This window comes from Musca domestica, unplaced genomic scaffold (genome assembly GCF_030504385.1).
Source record: "Musca domestica strain aabys unplaced genomic scaffold, Musca_domestica.polishedcontigs.V.1.1 4, whole genome shotgun sequence".
NCBI lineage: Eukaryota > Metazoa > Arthropoda > Insecta > Diptera > Muscidae > Musca > Musca domestica.
The window spans coordinates 24,482,284-24,501,209 of record NW_026712328.1 but is presented as its reverse complement, the minus strand read 5'-3'; the positions used below and the strand labels follow the sequence as shown (position 1 = coordinate 24,501,209).

Here is an 18,926-nt window from a genome sequence, read left to right as displayed (position 1 = left end):
AGTGTCTATCTGGCTTTCCTTTTCACTGCAAATTTCAGATCATTAAGCTCGTCTCGAAAGAGAAAAGAAACACAGAAAACTCTTTTGTTTACGTACCCATCGAACCAAAAATGAGCTTCGTCCCTGAACGCGATGAACTTTCTATACAGAGCACGGACTCTGATAATTAAATTTTATTATTGCCTACATTGATCGTTTTTAAAATGATTCATTGTTAAATTATGGACCAAATTTTTTTGGTTGTTTTCCCCAGATATGGTTTAAAATTTTCTTTAAAGAAAATAATCGCAAGTCAAAATAATCTAATTTGTCATATAGTTCTACTGTGGTGCCCGGAATACATTAAAAGTCTGAATCCTCACTAAAACCATGTTTGGTTTAACGCCATATTTCATGACATAGATTATTCTTCATCCAATTTCAAAATAAGTCCCCAAAGAACAAAGTAATAAGGAAAAAGCATGGAACAATGAATTCAAGGTAGGGCAGAAATACCATATGATTTAATTTTTTTTGTTATTTTTCTGGCTTAATATGTCAACTTCATTTGCTTATGTGTGTGTCTTCTTTTCAATAATAAAAAAAATTGTTCAGAAAATTGTCAAATTCGGGTGTTTTCAAAATGCTTATTGCAACGAATGCATCGACAAAATCTACAGTTTTTGTCGCGAAATAAACCATAATAGATATATAGAACATGATTTGGAAAATAAATTTTGACCTTTCATTCAGTTTTTGGGTTTTAAATTATTTATTCAAAATCAATGCAATAAGGTGTTTGCTTTTTTATTGTTTTGATAGTAATTCTGAAATTACAAGCCAAACAGGTAAACCTCTATACTTGCAATTTTTTCAAAGTTAGCCTACCTTGTCTTCATTGTACCATGGTACAAAGGGCTGTAAAACAAACAAATAAAAATGCATTAAGTTTGGCCGTCCAGAACCTTTAATACCCTCCACCATTAGGTACCTAGATAATTAATGTTCTGCCACCAGATCTAAAACCCATTATGAACTACAAATACGAATTTTTAGACAAATCCGTGGAAAATGCTGCAAAATCATCAAAATACCGAATATTGGGAGGTACTGTTATATAGGGGCTATACGAAAATGTGGACCTATACATACAATGTTCCGCCACAGAAGCTAAAACCCATTACGAACTACAAATACTACCTTTTAAACAGATCCGTGGAAAAATATCCGAAAAATCGTCAAAATGTCGGGAGGTTCATTTATATGGGGCAAAATGAAAACGTGGACATATATATACAATGATCCGCCACCGATGCTAGAACCCATTTCGAACTATGAATGTCAATTTCCGTAACAAAATGTAACATATCAAAGTATGGAATATCGGGCGGTATCATTATATGGGGCTAAAGAAAAATGTGGACCTATATGTACAATGTGCCAATGTTCCGGAGGTGAAACTCATTACGAACTACAAATACCATTTTTTGAGACAAATCCGTGGAAAATGATGCAAAATCATCAAAATACCGAATATTGGGAGGTACTTTTATATGGGGCTATACGAAAATGTGGACCTATACATACAATGTTCAGCCACAGAAGCTAAAACCTATTACAAACTACAAATACTGCCTTTTAAACAGATCCGTGGAAAAATATCCGAAAAATCGTCAAAATGTCGGGAGGTTCATTTATATGGGGCAAAATGAAAAAGTGGACATATATATGCAATGATCCGCCACCGATGCTAGAACCCATTTCGAACTATGAATGTCAATTTCCGTAACAAAATGTAACATATCAAAGTATGGAATATCGGGCGGTATCATTATATGGGGCTAAAGAAAAATGTGGACCTATATGTACAATGTGCCAATGTTCCGGAGGTGAAACTCATTACGAACTACAAATACCATTTTTTGAGACAAATCCGTGGAAAATGATGCAAAATCATCAAAATACCGAATATTGGGAGGTACTTTTATATGGGGCTATACGAAAATGTGGACCTATACATACAATGTTCAGCCACAGAAGCTAAAACCTATTACAAACTACAAATACTGCCTTTTAAACAGATCCGTGGAAAAATATCCGAAAAATCGTCAAAATGTCGGGAGGTTCATTTATATGGGGCAAAATGAAAACGTGGACATATATATACAATGATCCGCCACCGATGCTAGAACCCATTTCGAACTATGAATGTCAATTTCCGTAACAAAATGTAACATATCAAAGTATGGAATATCGGGCGGTATCATTATATGGGGCTAAAGAAAAATGTGGACCTATATGTACAATGTGCCAATGTTCCGGAGGTGAAACTCATTACGAACTACAAATACCATTTTTTTAGACAAATCCGTGGAAAAGTGTGGCAAAAATCATCAAAATACTAAATATCGGGATGTACCGTTATATGGGGCCTATTCCGAAACACCGACCGAAATTATCAAAATACGGAATATCGGGAGGTACCGGTAAAGGTAAAGTATTGTCACCCCATGCCAAAATGAAGACAAGGTATCCTAAGTTTGAAACAATTGCAAGTATAGCGGTCTACTGTCTGGCTTGTAATGCAAGATTTACTATCAAAACAATCAAAAAACCAAAAAACTTGTTGCATTGATTTTCAATAAATAATTGAAAACCTCAAAAACTGAATGAAAGGTCAAACTTTATTTTCAAAATCATGTTCTATATATCTCTAAAGGTTTATTTCGCTACAAAAACTGTAGATTTTGTCGATGCATACGTTGCAATAAGTATTTTACACACATAAACAAAAAAAAGTTGGCATGCTCGTATATAGCGAAGAAAATAAACAAGTTAAAAAGCAGTAAGTTCGGCCGGGCCGAACTTTGAATACCTTCCACCATTTGGAACGAATTTATAAGTTTTCAAAAAATAAAATCCTTAACAAATTCTGTTAAAATTTAAACAAGTAAAAAAGCAGTAAGTTCTATGTCTGCGTGTAAAGTACTCACAAGGAACTCCTTGCATGGATTTTCAGATAATTCCATTGGAAAAGTGGCTAAAATCATCAAAATACCGAATATAGGGGAGTACCGCTATACGGGGGATATACGATATTGTGGACCTATATAGACAATTCCGTTTCAGGGGTAAAGTGCTCACAAAGAACTCCGTGTGGGGATTTTCAGACAATACGATTGGAAAATGTGGCTAAAATCATAAAAATACCGAATATCGCGGGGTACCGTTATATGGGAGCTATACGTTATAGTAAACCTATATAGAGAATTCTCTGTCGGGGGGTAAAGTGCTCACAAAGAACCCCTTGTGTACAAAGAACCCCATTCGGTTGAAAAATATGGCTAAAAACATCAAAATACCGAATATCGGGAGGTACCGTTATATGGGGGATATACGATATCGTGGACCTGTATAGACATTTCTCTCTCAGGGGGTGAAGTACTCACAAGGAACCACTTGTGTTGATTTTAAGACAATTCCATTGAAAAGCGTGGCTAACATCATCAAATACCGAATATCAGGGGTTACAGTTATATGGGGGATATACGATATCGTGGACCTATATAGACAATTCTTTTTGGGGAGGTAAAATGCCCACAAGGGACTCCTTTTGTGTAATTACAGACAATTCCATTGAAAAATATGGCTAAAATCATGAAAATACCGAATATCGGGGGGTTCCGTTATATGGGGGATATACGATATTGTGGACCTATATAGATAATTTTCTGCCGAGCTATAAAGTACCCATAAGGAACTCCTTGTGTGGATTTTCAGACAATTCCATAGAAAAATGTGGGTAAAATCATCAAAATACCGAATATCGGGGGGTACCTTTATATGGGGGCTATACGATATTGTGGACCTATATAAATAATTCTCTGCCGAGGTATAAAGTACCCACAAGGAACTTCTTGTGTGGATTTTCAGACAATTCCATTGAAAAATGTGGCTAACATCATCAAAATACCGAATATCGGGGGTACCGTTATATGGGGGCTATACGATATCGTGGACCGATATAGCCCATCTTCGAACTTGACCTGCCTGCAGACAAAAGAGAGATCTGTGCAAAATTTTAGCTTCCTATCTTAATTCGTTTAGCGTGATTACAACAGACGGACAGGGCTAAATCGTCTTAGAATTTTACGCTGTTTCGTTCTCTAATTTTCGAATAATAGCAACTTAAACTAATTTGCTCATTTCCAATTTATTGGTAGATGTTGCACGTAAATGGTCTTCCAAAGACCTATAATCTCTCAGAAGTGGCAAAAGATTAGCATTTATTATTGGTTTTTGACTGAAACGCATCTATATGAGATACAGACATTTGACTATATTCTTCATCGAAATCAGCGTTAACGAAATAGTCAGAAGTGCGTCATTCCTGTATTTGTGAATTCTCCAAAAAGTCACTGGAATGGACATTTTCGTATTTTGTCTACAAAAGTTGGCAAACCCCTTCACACATTGAATATTTTTGGATGGCCATCCAAAACTGCTTGGCTTTTGCAATATCCGGTAAGCCCCATTCAAATGTGCGTGAGGATCGGGCGAACTTTACGACCTGCTGACAATTTTGCAGTTTTTTGGTCCATTTCAACCCCTAAATATATGGCGATCATCTCCAAAAAGAGTAGGTTTCTATTCTGACCCTCCCCCATGCAAAATTTTGTAAGGATCGGACCATAAATGCGATCTGTATATGATATCCTGATATCTCAACTACTTAGTTTTGTTAGCTGTAGAAATATTACCAAATGTTTAATTCAAAATGAAAATATGACAAAATTGAAAAAAATATGAGAAAATATTACAAAATTAATATTTTCATCTTTAGAGAGATATTTTTATGCGATTTTTTTAGACGTATTTTCTTTCTTGTCAAGAGGCCATTCTGAATTAATGAGAACTGTCGGAATCAGTTCAGCCGTTCTCGACATAGGCGATCTTTCAAGCATATCTTCTTTGATAGACATATATATCGCACATATTTTGCTATATATCCGATTTTTTGGATGTTAACATCAATATAAAGATCAAAAGTAACCTTGCCATGGCTTTGTGATTTCGCCGGGATTTAAAATATTCGCTGTTTAATGAAAAATTTTGAATTTTTTCAACACAAAAGATATGGTCTAGTTTACCCGCTAAATATTATCCGATGACCACCCAAATTGGTAGGCTTCTTCCGCACCCTAAACTCTAGCTACATGCGAAATTCCGCGTCGATTGGTCTATAATTGCGACCTGTATAGCTACTGCAAAATCCGACATTTTTTCAGTATTTGGTCCATTTCAACCCCTAAACATTTGGCGATCATCTCCAAAAGAAATAGGCTTCTTTTCTGACCCTAACCCCACCTTCGTGCAAAATTTCGTTAGGATCGAACTATAATTGCGACCTGTAGCGTGATTACAAATTAACATGGACAGGCGGACAGACGGACGGACGGACATACATAGGTAGATCGATTCAGCTCGGCGAGCTAGAAAGATCCATATATACTTTCCTATATGGGAAACCAATATTTCGAGGTGTTACATAAATTCTGGCCCAATCAAACTTATAATACCTCCAACACATAGTGTTGTAGGGTATAATTACAATTATATGGTATTATATCCCCACCTTTATTTTATTGTACCATGAGTCTCCCCAAAAGCTGTAAATATTTAAATTTCAATAATTTACATTTCGAAAGAATTTGAAAATTTTCAAAATCATTTTGTTTATTATTCAAAACAATACATACACATACAAAAACTGTATTAATTATTTGACTTACAAGACCACCAAACGAATCAATTATATTCTGCTGATTGCTTTGCCCTACCTTAATTTCATTGTACCATGGTTTCTCCGCGTTATAACATTTTCTTTTTTCAAAGTTTCATAGAACAAGAATTTATATAAAAAATCTCATAATTTGTCTAGTCTATACATTTATTGTGCGATTTTTATATTAAACTTTGGGAATCCATATGTTCTCAAGACAATACGTGACACGACAACGATTTTATTTTTTATTGCCTTAGCGCCGGAAGTAACCAAGTTCTCAATTATTCAAGTTCTCAATTATTCCATTCTCGTTTTTTTTTTGTTCTACCCTTATCATTTCATTCATCTCTCTTCTTTGTTTTTATGCCCTCCACAATACTATGGATGGTATATTAACTTTGTCATTCCGTTTGTAACTCCTTAAAATACTCAAGTCAGAACCAACAAAGCGTAATATTCTAAGTCGATTTAGCGATGTCCGCCTGTCTGTCCGTCTGTCTGTTGTAATCACGCTATCTATCGAACGAATTGAGATAGAAGGCTAAAATTTTGCTCACAAGTTTATTTTGCCAGTAAGCAGGTTATGTTCGTAAATGGACATTATAGGTCCACGTTTTCATATAGCCCCCATATAACGGTACCTCGCGATATTCGGTATTTTGATGATTTTAGCAACATTATTCACCGGAATTGTTTCAAATTTGGTATTTGAAGTTAGTAGTGTTCACTACAGCCTATGACAAAAAATTTCGTATGCAGGTCCACGTCTTCATATAGCCACCATGTAACGGTATCACCCAATATTCGATATTTTGATGATTTTAGCGTCATTATTCACCGGAGTATTTTCAAATTGCGCATTTAGAGTTCGTAATGGGTGCTACAGTCTGTGACAAAAAATTGTCTATGCAGGTCCAGGTCTTCGTATAGCTCCAATATAACGGTACCTGCCGATATTCGGTATTTTGATGATTTTATCTACATTATTCCCCGTTTATTTTAAGTTTCGAATTTGAATATGATAATACCTATGACAAACAAAGCCTATGTAGGTCCACGTCGTATAGACCCCAATATAACGGCTATATTCTGTATTTTTAAGATTTTAACAGAATTTTTAACGGTTTTTATTTTTTTTAAATTTCAAAATTCATTCCAAATGGTAGAGGGTATTTAAAGTTCGGCCCGGCTGGACTTACTGATTTTCAACTCGTTATTTTATGTATTTTATGTTTGTCAATGCCCAGGTATCATTGAATACGAATGACTAAATGTGTCAACAATAAACATTCTGAGACAAGATACCAGGAAGATAACATCGGCCTGTCGGCATATTCGATTGTCATTTAAAAAAACCAAATCCCTTCTATAAAATGGTCATGATAAAAATGTATTTGTTGTTGGTTCTTTATTTCCAATGTGGTGAGTAGAAAAGATTTTACAGAAATTTATTTATATTGTTTTTCATTCATTATTTCCATTTGTAGTGCCGTCTTCAGCCACAAAATTTCCCACGAAGTGTTGGCTTTCTCGCAGGACCGTCGGTACATGCATCAAATTACTTGATTGTCCAGCAGCCATAACTGGAAAATCTTTCCGTTCATGTTACACGGTAAGGGGTGAACTGTACGTGTGTTGTAAGAAAATTCTATGGGGAGACATGAGACCAAGGCGCATAACTGGAGGTAAATCTATATATATAAATGAAAGTTGTGTTAGTTACTACGCTTATAACTTAAGAACCGCTGGACTGATTTTAACGATTCACACAAATTCGGAGTTGTCTGCTCTCCGAAAAGGATAATATCCAAAAAAATCGCGTAAAAATGTGATATATTAACATTTTCATTTTGACTTTTGAAATGTACAATAGTAATGTTTTATTTTGCATGATTTTTTTCATTTTGACTTACTTTTTTCTAATGTACATTTGTAGTGTTTTTTATATTTTATTTTTGAATTCGAATATTAATACCAATTTATTTAATTGAATTGATTTCTTGAGAACTGAAATTGATGGCGTGTTACATGGAGGTTTAGTACCGAATTATGTGGTGGCGAAACGGAATAGATGATACCGAAATAATTTAACGCCGTCACACCAAAGTTAAAAGATAATTACTTTTTCAAAATCGCTAAAAAATCACGAAAAAAGAGATCTCATTGCAACAATTCGAAAAAAAATTCCAATGGAATTGAATTTTAAAATAAAATTTACATTCTATTGACAAACTTTGTAAGGATCTTTAAACAGTTGCTGTAAAAAGTCAGCGAACAAGTTGAAGATTTTTTTTTTTTCAATTTGTAATATCATATTGAATTCAGTGGATTTTTTGTGAACAAAATAAAGAACAATTTTTCACTATATACAATTTTTCACCAAAAAAATGAAATAAGTGCGAAATACGATGGTAACTGACATCTACCTTTCAACTCCAGAACCTACATCGTGCTTCAGCTGGAAGATGCGCAGACATTTAAACAAACAAAAATGACCGAAAAAGACTAATGAGGCTTATTTCAAAGCGTGGCCCTGCTTCTTTCATGTGACAATAATCCGTCCAATGAGAGCTCAAAATGCAAAAAATTTTGGGGGTACAATCAGTAAAATACCAAAAATAAAAGGGTGCAAAATAGTAGAGCGAATGAGACTTTTAGTAAGAAAAGGATTTCTATTCTTCTAAAAATTCTTCCTGAACATTTAAGATTAAGATCATAAATAACCATCGTATGATTTAAGCCATTTTTGGAGTCTTCGCCACTTTCTTCTATTTTTGGCCCTTATTTGGCATCTTTGTTTCTAAGGGGGTAGAGAACTTCTTCGAAGTAGGGCCCATATTGGTCTTGACGACCAAAAAATTGTATTTATGCTACCCTGGGGTAAGGAACCATCGTACAGATAATTGCCACATAGAAATTTATTCATGTGAAGTCCCCACATTGGAGTATCCCCAAGTCCACTTTCACATTTAATGTGTGGTCAGAAAAGAACAATTTATATTCTTTTGAATTTGTAACCCCCAAGAGAATATTGGTTGGGAACGTAGATTTGGGATATACATCTACATGAAATAAATTGTGAAAACATGAACAAATTACAAATGTAAGAAAGTATGAAAAATATGGACTTTATGGGGTCTCCAATTTACAATTTAAATGACAAATAAAATTAGTTCCCATATTACGGTAATGGGTGTAAAACAGTAATTATATTTGAAATCAGTCTGACCTCAATTATGAGGTGGATAAAACTAATCTTACTTATTTAAATCACGTGATATTTTTTCACTTTGACATGCTATGTTGTTCTGTTATATTTTCGATTTGGTCTCTATTTGTCATCTTGGATTATATGGGGTGAAGAAAGTTTTCAATGTAGGTCGATGTTTCGCATTTTACCATATTTCAAAGTATTTGGCTAAAAAGGTGTATTTAAACAAAAATTTCAACATATCTACAAATTTTAGAATTTTCTCCATGTAATAGAACCCCCTCAAGTCCACCTTTTGGCGGACAAACAAACCGACATGGTTAGGGGGACTTATGAGGACTTTAATGCACAATCTGAGGTGCTAATGGTTTTAAAAAAGTAATTAACTTTGGCTATTCTTAAATCAATTAGCCCTCAATTATGAGGTGCTCATTTGACTTAAAATAAAAAACTAATCGACCAGTACGTGAACATTTATAACATTCATATCTTTGAATAATTATGCTTTGACAAATATGCATAATAGACAAAAACTACCGACCGGCAACGCGGACCGGGCCAGCTAGTTATACATATTTATGAGACTAAACGAAATTTTATACTCTTCCATTTTAAACAAATATTAAATTTAAATTTCGTATTAATTAATACAAAATATCGAGAACCAGACACACGCATTGTTTTTTCCCTACATCACTTGATGGAGTGGGTAAAATTATGTAACACCTCGAAATAGCAGTCCAAGACGTAGGAAACTGTGTATAGATCTTCCAATCTCGCCAAACTGAGTCGATCTAGCTATTTATTTCCGTCCGTCTGTCCATGTTAAATTGTAATCACGCTACAGGTGGCAATTATGGGCTTATTCTCACGACCCATATCACGGAGGTGGGGTTAAGCTCAGAATAGAACCATATTGCTTTTGGAGATGATCGCCAAATGTTGTGTGGGGTTGAATTTAGCATGGGGCTAGACATATACCAGAGGGTAACATATACCATAACTTTTATGTAAAAAAAATATGAAAATTTTAGCTAAACCGCAAATATTTTTAATCCCAGTGAAATCACAAATACATTACTGATAGCCAAGATATCGGGTACATTGCACAATATGTACAATCTATATGTTCAGGAAATTGATGTTAGTTATTCCGCTTATGAGCCAAGAACCGCAGGACTGAGTTTGACAATTCTCACCAATTCGGAATGGTCCCTTGCCAGAAAAGGATAATATCTAAGAAAACCGTGAAAAAAGGCCCATAAAAAATTATTCCGCTTATAAGACAAGAACCGCAGGACTAATTTTGACAATTCTCACCAATTCGGAATGGTCCCTTGCCAGAAATCTAAAAAAACGGTGAAAAAAATATGCCAATAAAAAGTGAATAATTTTTGTTAATTTTTTTATCGCAAGTGATTTTTTTATGTTTGGCTTACAATTTTGATTTGTGATATTTGTAATAGTTTTTACACCCTACAACACTGTGTTGAGGGTATTATATTCAGCTCGCAATTGTTGCTCGATTCTCATGAAATTTAGCATGAAGGTGACGTTAGTAACAGAATAAAAGCCAATTGCTTTTGGACATGATCACAAAATATGTAGGGATTAAAATAGACCAACAACAGAAAAATTCCTTGATTTTTAAGTTGCTCTACAGGTTGCAATCAAAGCAACCAAATGACGAGTAATTTAGCTGGACTGATTCCGACAACTCTCAATAAATAAAGGAATATTTATACCCTACAATACAATGTATTGGGGGTATTGTAAGTTTAATTGGGCCAAAAATTATGTAACACCTCGAAATATTGGTTTCCCACATATAAGTATATAGGGAATATATGGATCTTCAAATCTCGCCGAGCTGAGTCGATCTAGCTATGTATGTCCGTCAGTCCCTCTGTCCATGTTAATTTGTAATCACGCTACAGGTCGCAATTATGGCCCGATCCTTACGAAATATAAAATGGATGGGGTTTAAATCAGAATATAAGCCTGTTGCGTTTGGAGATGATCTCATATTATATAGGGAAACTGAAAAATAGGAAAACTGAAAAATTTCTTGATTTTGCAATAGCTCTACAGGTCGCAATTATAGAACAATCGACGCGGAAGTTATCATTGGGCTAGAGCTTAGGGCAGGGCAGAAGCCTTCCAATTTTGATGGTCATCGGGTAATATTTAGTGGTACAAATAGATCAGAACATTTGTGTTGAATAAAAGCCAAATTTTTCATTAATTTAATTAATGGTCAATTCTGAGTGTAACATAGATGCCGATAATAAATTTATCGGATATATATAGCGAAATACAAACAGTCTTTACATACAAAGATTTTGACAAATTTTGTCGATTCAGAATACACAAAATCGAAAAAAGGTGTCAATAATGATGTTAATATAGATTTTGTAGTATTTTGTGATATTTTTTTATTTTTTTATGTTTTTTATCGCATGCGATTTTTTCAATGTGACTTATAATATTGAAGTGTATATTTTGTATTATTATGTTTATATACAGATTCAAATTATCGTCCGATCTTCACGAAAATTTTACTATTACTTTCAAAGATGTCCGCAATATGTTTAGGGGTTGATATGGACCAGCTTAAAATGTTCCTGATTTTGCAGCCGTTATAAAGGTCTCAAATATAAACCAAAGGACACTAAATCTCGCATGAAGTTAGAGTTTAGGACAGCGGGTACAATGGACCACTACTTTTGTGTGAAAAAATACCAAGATTACTTACAGGCGGTATCCAAAATACACAAAAGGCGAACTTCTGGCTATTTTATGCTGATAAGTTGACGAATATAGCCAAAAATCGTAGACAAGCAAATCGTATAGATGAGTATAAAGTTGGAGATACAGAGGAGCCTCTTGCTTTTGGAGATGATCGCAAAATATTTAGGGGTTCAAATGAACCAAAAACAGAAAAAAAAATTCTTGTCACACAATTCAAGCCAATCGACACGCCTGAGAAGAGAGTTAAGGACAGGGAAAAATTCTAGCATTTTGAATGACCAGTGGATTATATTTAGCTGAAAAATGGACCACAACAACTAACAGCACGACGGAGTGCGTAAATATTGGACAAATGTCCCTGGTCAAAATTCTAAGGGTAATTAATATCTTGGCAGTGCACCGTGACATAATTTCAAAAGCGAAATCTTCTAAAATGGATTTGGACACAAGGGTACTTCTAACATATTGTAGTGTTGTGGGGTATCACATGGTCGGCCCCGCACGGCTATAGCCTTCGCTTACTTGTTTTTGTTATATATTAATATTTTTTTTATTTTTTGTCATGTTTTTAATCGCATGAGATTTCTATTCGATGACAATATTATATTGTACATTTTGTAATATTTTTTCACCTTACAACACTATGTGTTAGGGGTATTATATTCAGGCCGCATTTATCGTCCGATCGATGTTCCATGACCATAGAGTTAAGTTCAGAATTGAATCATATTGTTTTTGAAGATGTAAATTTAAGACTTAAAATGGACCAAAAAACTAACATTTTCTGATTTTGCAGTCATTCTACAGGTCACAATTAACCTTTAAATAACGAGATGGTGGTAAATTGTACCCTTTCTTCGCATTTTTCTTAAATTCTCTTTTCTATTGTGCCTTGTTAAAGTAGCTGTTTTGTTTAAATAAAAAAATGTTATTTTAATTATTGTAATTTAAAATATATAAGCTTATATTTATAAAACAAAAAAAAAATATTAAAATTTCACCTCCATAGTTTATGGTTGAAGGCACGGAAGAGAGCGTAAATATTGGGCAAGTGCCCCCGGTCCAAAATCAATCGTAAAATTTGCGCAGTTCTGTATGGCATTATTTCAAAAAGGAAATTTAACATAATTAATTTGGACCTAAAGAGATTCCAACATATTATAGTGTTGTAGGGTATCACATGGTCGCCCCGCATGGCTATAACCTCCATTTTCCAATTAAGTATTCCATTATTTTGAGGGATACGTTCATTCTTGTCTAAGGAGTTTAAGAACTTCAGAAACTTTATAATAAATCGTGATCACATAGGAATCACATAGTTGTCCTCTACCAATCTGAGACTTTGCTTACTTACTTATTTGTTTATCTTTTCTTCGACGTAGGTAGCATTTCGTTTGTCATTCTCTTTGCAACTAACTTAGGAACATATATATTTTCAAATTTGCGTCTATTGTCTAATCACTCAATAAACCTTAAGAACATTTTAACAACGTTTTCCATCAAAATTAGTTATAATTTAGTACTTTGAGTTCCAATTGAAAATTTCAACTTAGCACATAAAAATTCGAAATCAGTTTAAGTTTTTGTATGTAATGGTTCTTCGGATTAAGGTCTTTTCAAAGTTTTGATGCCTGTTTTCAACGTCAATAACTATAAGTTTTCCAAAGATTTCCAAATCGGTTTACGATTACAGGCTTGGACATATTCTAAAATAGAAATGACTACAGTTTGATGTTGGAATTTCCCAATAACCATCAGATCCATATTCAAGAATATTTAACTAACTTGAAGATCGTCAGAAAAATGAATGTGTGTAATATCAGCCCAAATTGGATGGGTGTTTGCAAAACCGACCGAATTCAGACTAGAAGAAAGAGTATCAAATTTGGGTAAAGATATAGCTATATCTCCCATAAATTTGTTTCATTCGATGTGACATGAGACATTTGAAGATATTCATAGCAAAATTTTTCGAGATTAGTTCTGATTTGGATTAATTTTATTATTATTTTTAATTTTATGGACCCATTCGACACTTTGGTATTTTTTGGTGCCAACCTAGCTCTCTAAAATACTCCAGACACATTAGTCCAACGGATTGGTATTCGGAGATTTTTGTGTCCATTGTGCGCTCGATGAATCTCATTTTGTGAAGCGATGAATCTCATTTTGTAACCATTCTTGGGTGGCGCGTGCTGAGTGCGATGCTGCTGAGTCCGGTTGGAATGTCCAAGGTCTGCGGCCAAAATGTTTGGGTGGCCAAGGCTTTAATACACCATCCAGAATATTTTCGCGGTAATATTCGGCGGCCTCACAACATCACCATGGTGGGCGCTTAAGTTCTGATAGCCAACCGAAGGTGCACATTTTCAGCTGACCTCTTTGGCAAGTAAACACGATAATTTTTATACCCTCCACCAAAAAAAAAAAAAAAAGAATGGAGGGTATATTAAGTTCGTCATTCCGTTTGTAACTCATCGAAATAATCATTTTAGACCCAACAAAGTATATATATTCTTGTTCAGCGTAAAATTCTAAGACGATTTAGCCCTGTCCGTCCGTCTGTCCGTCTGTTGTAAAATTTTGCACACACGATATCGTAAAGCCCCCATATAACGGTACCCCCGATATTCGGTATTTTGGTGTTTTTAGCCATATTTTTCAACGGAATGGTCACAAGGGGTTCTTTGTACACAAGGGGTTCTTTGTACACAAGGGGTTCTTTGTGAGCACTTTACCCCCCGATAGAGAATTCTCTATATAGGTTAACGATAACGTATAGCCCCCATATAACGGTACCCCCCGATATTCGGTATTTTGATGATTTAACCCACATTTTCCAATCGTATTGTCTGAAAATCCACACACGGAGTTCTTTGTGAGCACTTTACCCCTGAAATGAAATTGTCTATATAGGTCCACAATATATCCCCCATATAACGGTACTCCCCTATATTCGATATTTTGATGATTTCAGCCACATTTTTCAACGGAATTGTCTGAAATTCCACACAAGGTGTTCTTTGTGAGCACTTTACCACCTGACATAGAGTTATCTATATAGGTTAATGATATCGTATAGCCCCCATATAACGGTACCCCCCGATATTCGGGATTTTGATGATTTTAGCTACATTTCCCAATGGAATTATCTGAAAATCCACACAAGGAGTTCCTTGTGAGTACTTTACCCCCAGACATAGATTTGTCTATATAGGTCCACAATAGCGTATATCCCCCCATATATCGGCACCTTCCGATATTAGGTATTTTAAAGATTTTAACAGAATTTTCAATGGATTTTATTTTTTTGAGTATTTTCTAATTCGTTCCAAATGGTGGAGGGTATTCAAAGTTCGGCCTATCCGAACTTACTGCTTTTTTACTTGTTTTTGTTTACAAACTGCTAGACAACGAATGTTTTCTCATCGGAGAAAGCCAAATTCGGCAGTTCACCACTTTCGGCCAAGCGAAGCAACTCTTTATATCTTTTGAGTCTATTTTCTTTCTGTTGCGGTGTACGTTTTTGCACTTTTTCGAATTTTAATGGCTTTACCCCGAGCTCATTTTTCAATATTTGTCGAATTGAATATTGCATTATGTTTAGCTCACGAGCCATTTTTCGGCCACTGTGACGCGGGTTTCGATCCAGTCGTTTTCTTCCGTCCACTTCCTTGACGTTGGGCTACGCTATCAGTATCATGGTAACGAGTGATTGTACGAGACACAAAAGATTTATTCTCATTTAAATGCTGGAGTGCTCTAAGGATAGCCACTTGTGGTTTTCCAGCCACTTGTGGTTTCACACTATCACGCTTGAATTCCTTCACGAATAACTTTTTTTTTTTTTTAAATTCTCAACAAAATGCTTTTGTACGTTTGTTAACAATATAATGACTTGTCACAATTATTGCAATATAAAAATTTCACGGTTTCACTTAATAATTTCAGAATTGTAGTTTTAACTGTTTCTTTCAATAAAAGGTATTCAATTTTTACTACATATTAGTCTTCTCGTACCCTTTTATAAGAGTAGCGATATAGCGAAATAATAACTGATTGATTGAGAATCAACGACCAGTCGAAACGGCAAAAATTAAACATTTTTCACGGGTTTTTGAAAATTCATACTAAAGGTACGAGTTCAAAAATTTGGTAAAAATTATATACTTCTTATTGGACAAACGGATAAAACTACAATTCTAAAATTTGGAATGGAAGTCACTGATGAAGTGCATGATTGATGCACAAGATGGTTTTCGGTTATTCGAACTTTAAGGTTAGGAAAAGTTTTAAAGCCAAGATATAGCTTCCATATGCCGTTCCCATTTTTAATTTGTCTAATATTTATTTACATATTAATTATTTTAGAACATCACTATTGGCGCATTACTCAGAGTAACATTATACTTTGAATTGAAAATTTATTAAGCCTGTCACAAATTCGAATATCGAATACCTTTCATGAATAAGAAAGTTTCTAGTAAAAGTATGTACTTGTTTTACAAAAACTAGCTTTTATAATTCTATAACAACGTTTATTTGGTCAAAACCCCTAGGAATTCGGAACTATTTCAGATATTTTTTTGTTCTTTACCTTTCAGATTGTGGAATGCCGCGATATGAAATATACAATGGTCTGCAAACGGAGTATCGGGAATTTCCTTACATGGTTTGTCAGTGATTTCCCCAATAAGAAATTTATAATAACTCTTTTATAAAGGCAGCTTTAGGTTGGGATTCAACATTCAAAGCGGGTACTTATGATTATAAATGTGGTGGAGTTCTAATAATGAATAGTTACATTGTAACAGCAGCTCATTGTGCCGTATTAAATGGGTAAATGGGAAAAATTCGATTTATATCTAATATATCTAAAGAATATAATCTTCTTTACTTCGTTCAGTCTTCCGCCCAGTGTCGTTCTTGTGGGTGGAACAAACTTAAACGATTCCAGAAATAAACCAATAAAAGTCACACAAGTAATTCGACATCCCCTGTACAAATCAAGAAATTTATATCACGACATAGCTTTGCTAAAACTGGAAAAGTGCCCGGTCGCAAATCCCCTATGTATATGGACTCTCTACGCGTTGGACTCTGTTAATATAACAGCCGTCGGTTATGGTCATACCTTTTTTGGTAAATATATCAAAATTATTTATAATTCAGACATTAGTAATTAAAAACCTTTTCCCTAGCCGGCGCCCATTCTGAAAGACTTCTAAAGACACACCTCTCAGTAATACCAAATAGAATTTGTGTAAGACATTATAGAGGGGACACTTCTTTGCCCAAAGGTATTGCGGACACCCAGTTGTGTGCTAAAGATTTTGTAAGGCAAAGTGACACTTGTCAGGTAATTGGAAGTAAAATCGTTTGAATTTGTGGATTATTTTTACCATATCTTTTGTTTGTAGGGTGATTCAGGGGGGCCACTAATATTGCGTTCCACAAGTCCCCAAGGCGATGAAATAGATTTCTTAGTTGGTATCACATCATATGGCGGTGGATGTGGTTTTGGAAAGCCGGCCGTATACACCAGAGTTTCCCAATATATAGACTGGATTGAATCGATCATATTTTAAAATAACATACGCACATAAATTATTTAAAAAAAAAAAATAATGATGCTTATTATAAGTAATGATGTAGCTACATTTTTAATTCAATGTTTAAGTATTTGATAGAAGTTTAAAAAAAAAGAAATTCTAGCATCAAAGCCCGAATTACCATCGATTTGATAGAAAATTTAAATAGAAAATTAATATAAATTGGATAAGAAATAAAAAACAAATATGCCCTAAATCTTTTCATATTGGTTATTCTCATTGTTATACTCCATCTATGTAAAAACAAATTATAAGGGCGTTTAGAAGAAAAAATTGCCAGGACTAACTTTAAGAAATGTAAGTATCTATAAATGCACCCCTCTACTACTCTTATGAAAATTTTCGTGAGGATCGGACGATAATTGCAATCTGTATATAATAACCACAACCTGTGTTGTAAGGTGACAAAATATTACAAAATATGCACTTCAATATTAAGTCAAATTGAAGAAAAATACTACAAAATCTATATTAACATCATTATTGGCATATTTTTCAGCAATTTTTTATATTTTATTCTTCTATGCCAAGAGGGCATTCTGAATTGACAAAATTTGTCAAAATCGGCCATTCGTGAGATATAAGCATTCTAGCTAATATATCTTTCCTTTGTATATACATATTGTATATATTTCGCTATATATATCCGATATATTTACTATTGGCATCTACGTAACGGTCAGAATTGACCTGTTCGTCTATTTATGATTTCGGCGGTATTAAAATATTCGCGGTTTAATGCAAAATTTGACTTTTATTTGACTTTTATTTAACCGATGACCATCCAAATTAGAAGGCTTCTGCCCAGCCCTAAGCTCTAGCCCCATGTTAACTTTCGCATCGATTGGTCTATAATTGCCACCTGTAGAGCAACTGCCTACATATTAAACGATCATCTCCAGAAGCACTAGGCTTCTATTCTGACCCTAAACCCACCTCCATTTTCAATTTCGTGAAGATCAGGCCATAATTGCGACCTGTGATTACAAATTAACATGGACAGACGGACATACATAGTTAGATCGACTCAGCTCGTCGATATAGGAAGATCCATACATACTTTCCTATGTGAGAAACCAATATTTCGAGGTGTTACATAATTTTTGGCCCAATCAAACTTGTAATACCCCCAACACATAGTGTTGTAGGGTATAAAGGTAAAATTATATGATATCCTAGCCCCACCTTGAATTTATTGTCCTTAAAAGCTGTAAATATTAAAATTTCAGCCTGTTTTTTGTAAAAAAGATACTTTCAATCGAATCGTTCGTATTCAAACGTATTCGATTTAATATGGGATTTCATAAAAATGTTCGTCCATTTTCGAAAAGCTTTGGTATGTGAAGGTTTCCATAACCATTATTTTGTTCATTTTTATACCCTCCACCATACATAGTATGGAGGGTATATTAAGTTCGTCATTCCGTTTGTAACTCATCGAAAAAATCATTTTAGACCCAACAAAGTATGTATATTCTTGATCAGCGTAAAATTCTAAGACGATTTAGCCCTGTCTGTCCGTCTGTCCGTCGCTACAGTCTAAACGAATTAAGATAGGAAACTAAAATTTTGCACAGATCTCTCTTTT

General features: G+C 34.4%; 1 protein-coding gene across 1 annotated transcript; it reads left to right on the top strand.

Moving 5' to 3' along the window:
* Positions 1-7,027: 7,027 nt before the first annotated feature.
* On the top strand, positions 7,028-17,449 carry LOC109614187 (serine protease snake-like). The gene is made up of 7 exons (XM_059126827.1): positions 7,028-7,186; positions 7,252-7,449; positions 16,331-16,398; positions 16,450-16,565; positions 16,633-16,868; positions 16,928-17,085; positions 17,147-17,449. The coding sequence occupies exons 1-7, from the start codon at positions 7,138-7,140 to the stop codon at positions 17,312-17,314; spliced, it is 993 nt and encodes a 330-aa protein (XP_058982810.1). The 5' UTR covers positions 7,028-7,137; the 3' UTR covers positions 17,315-17,449.
* Positions 17,450-18,926: the final 1,477 nt, after the last annotated feature.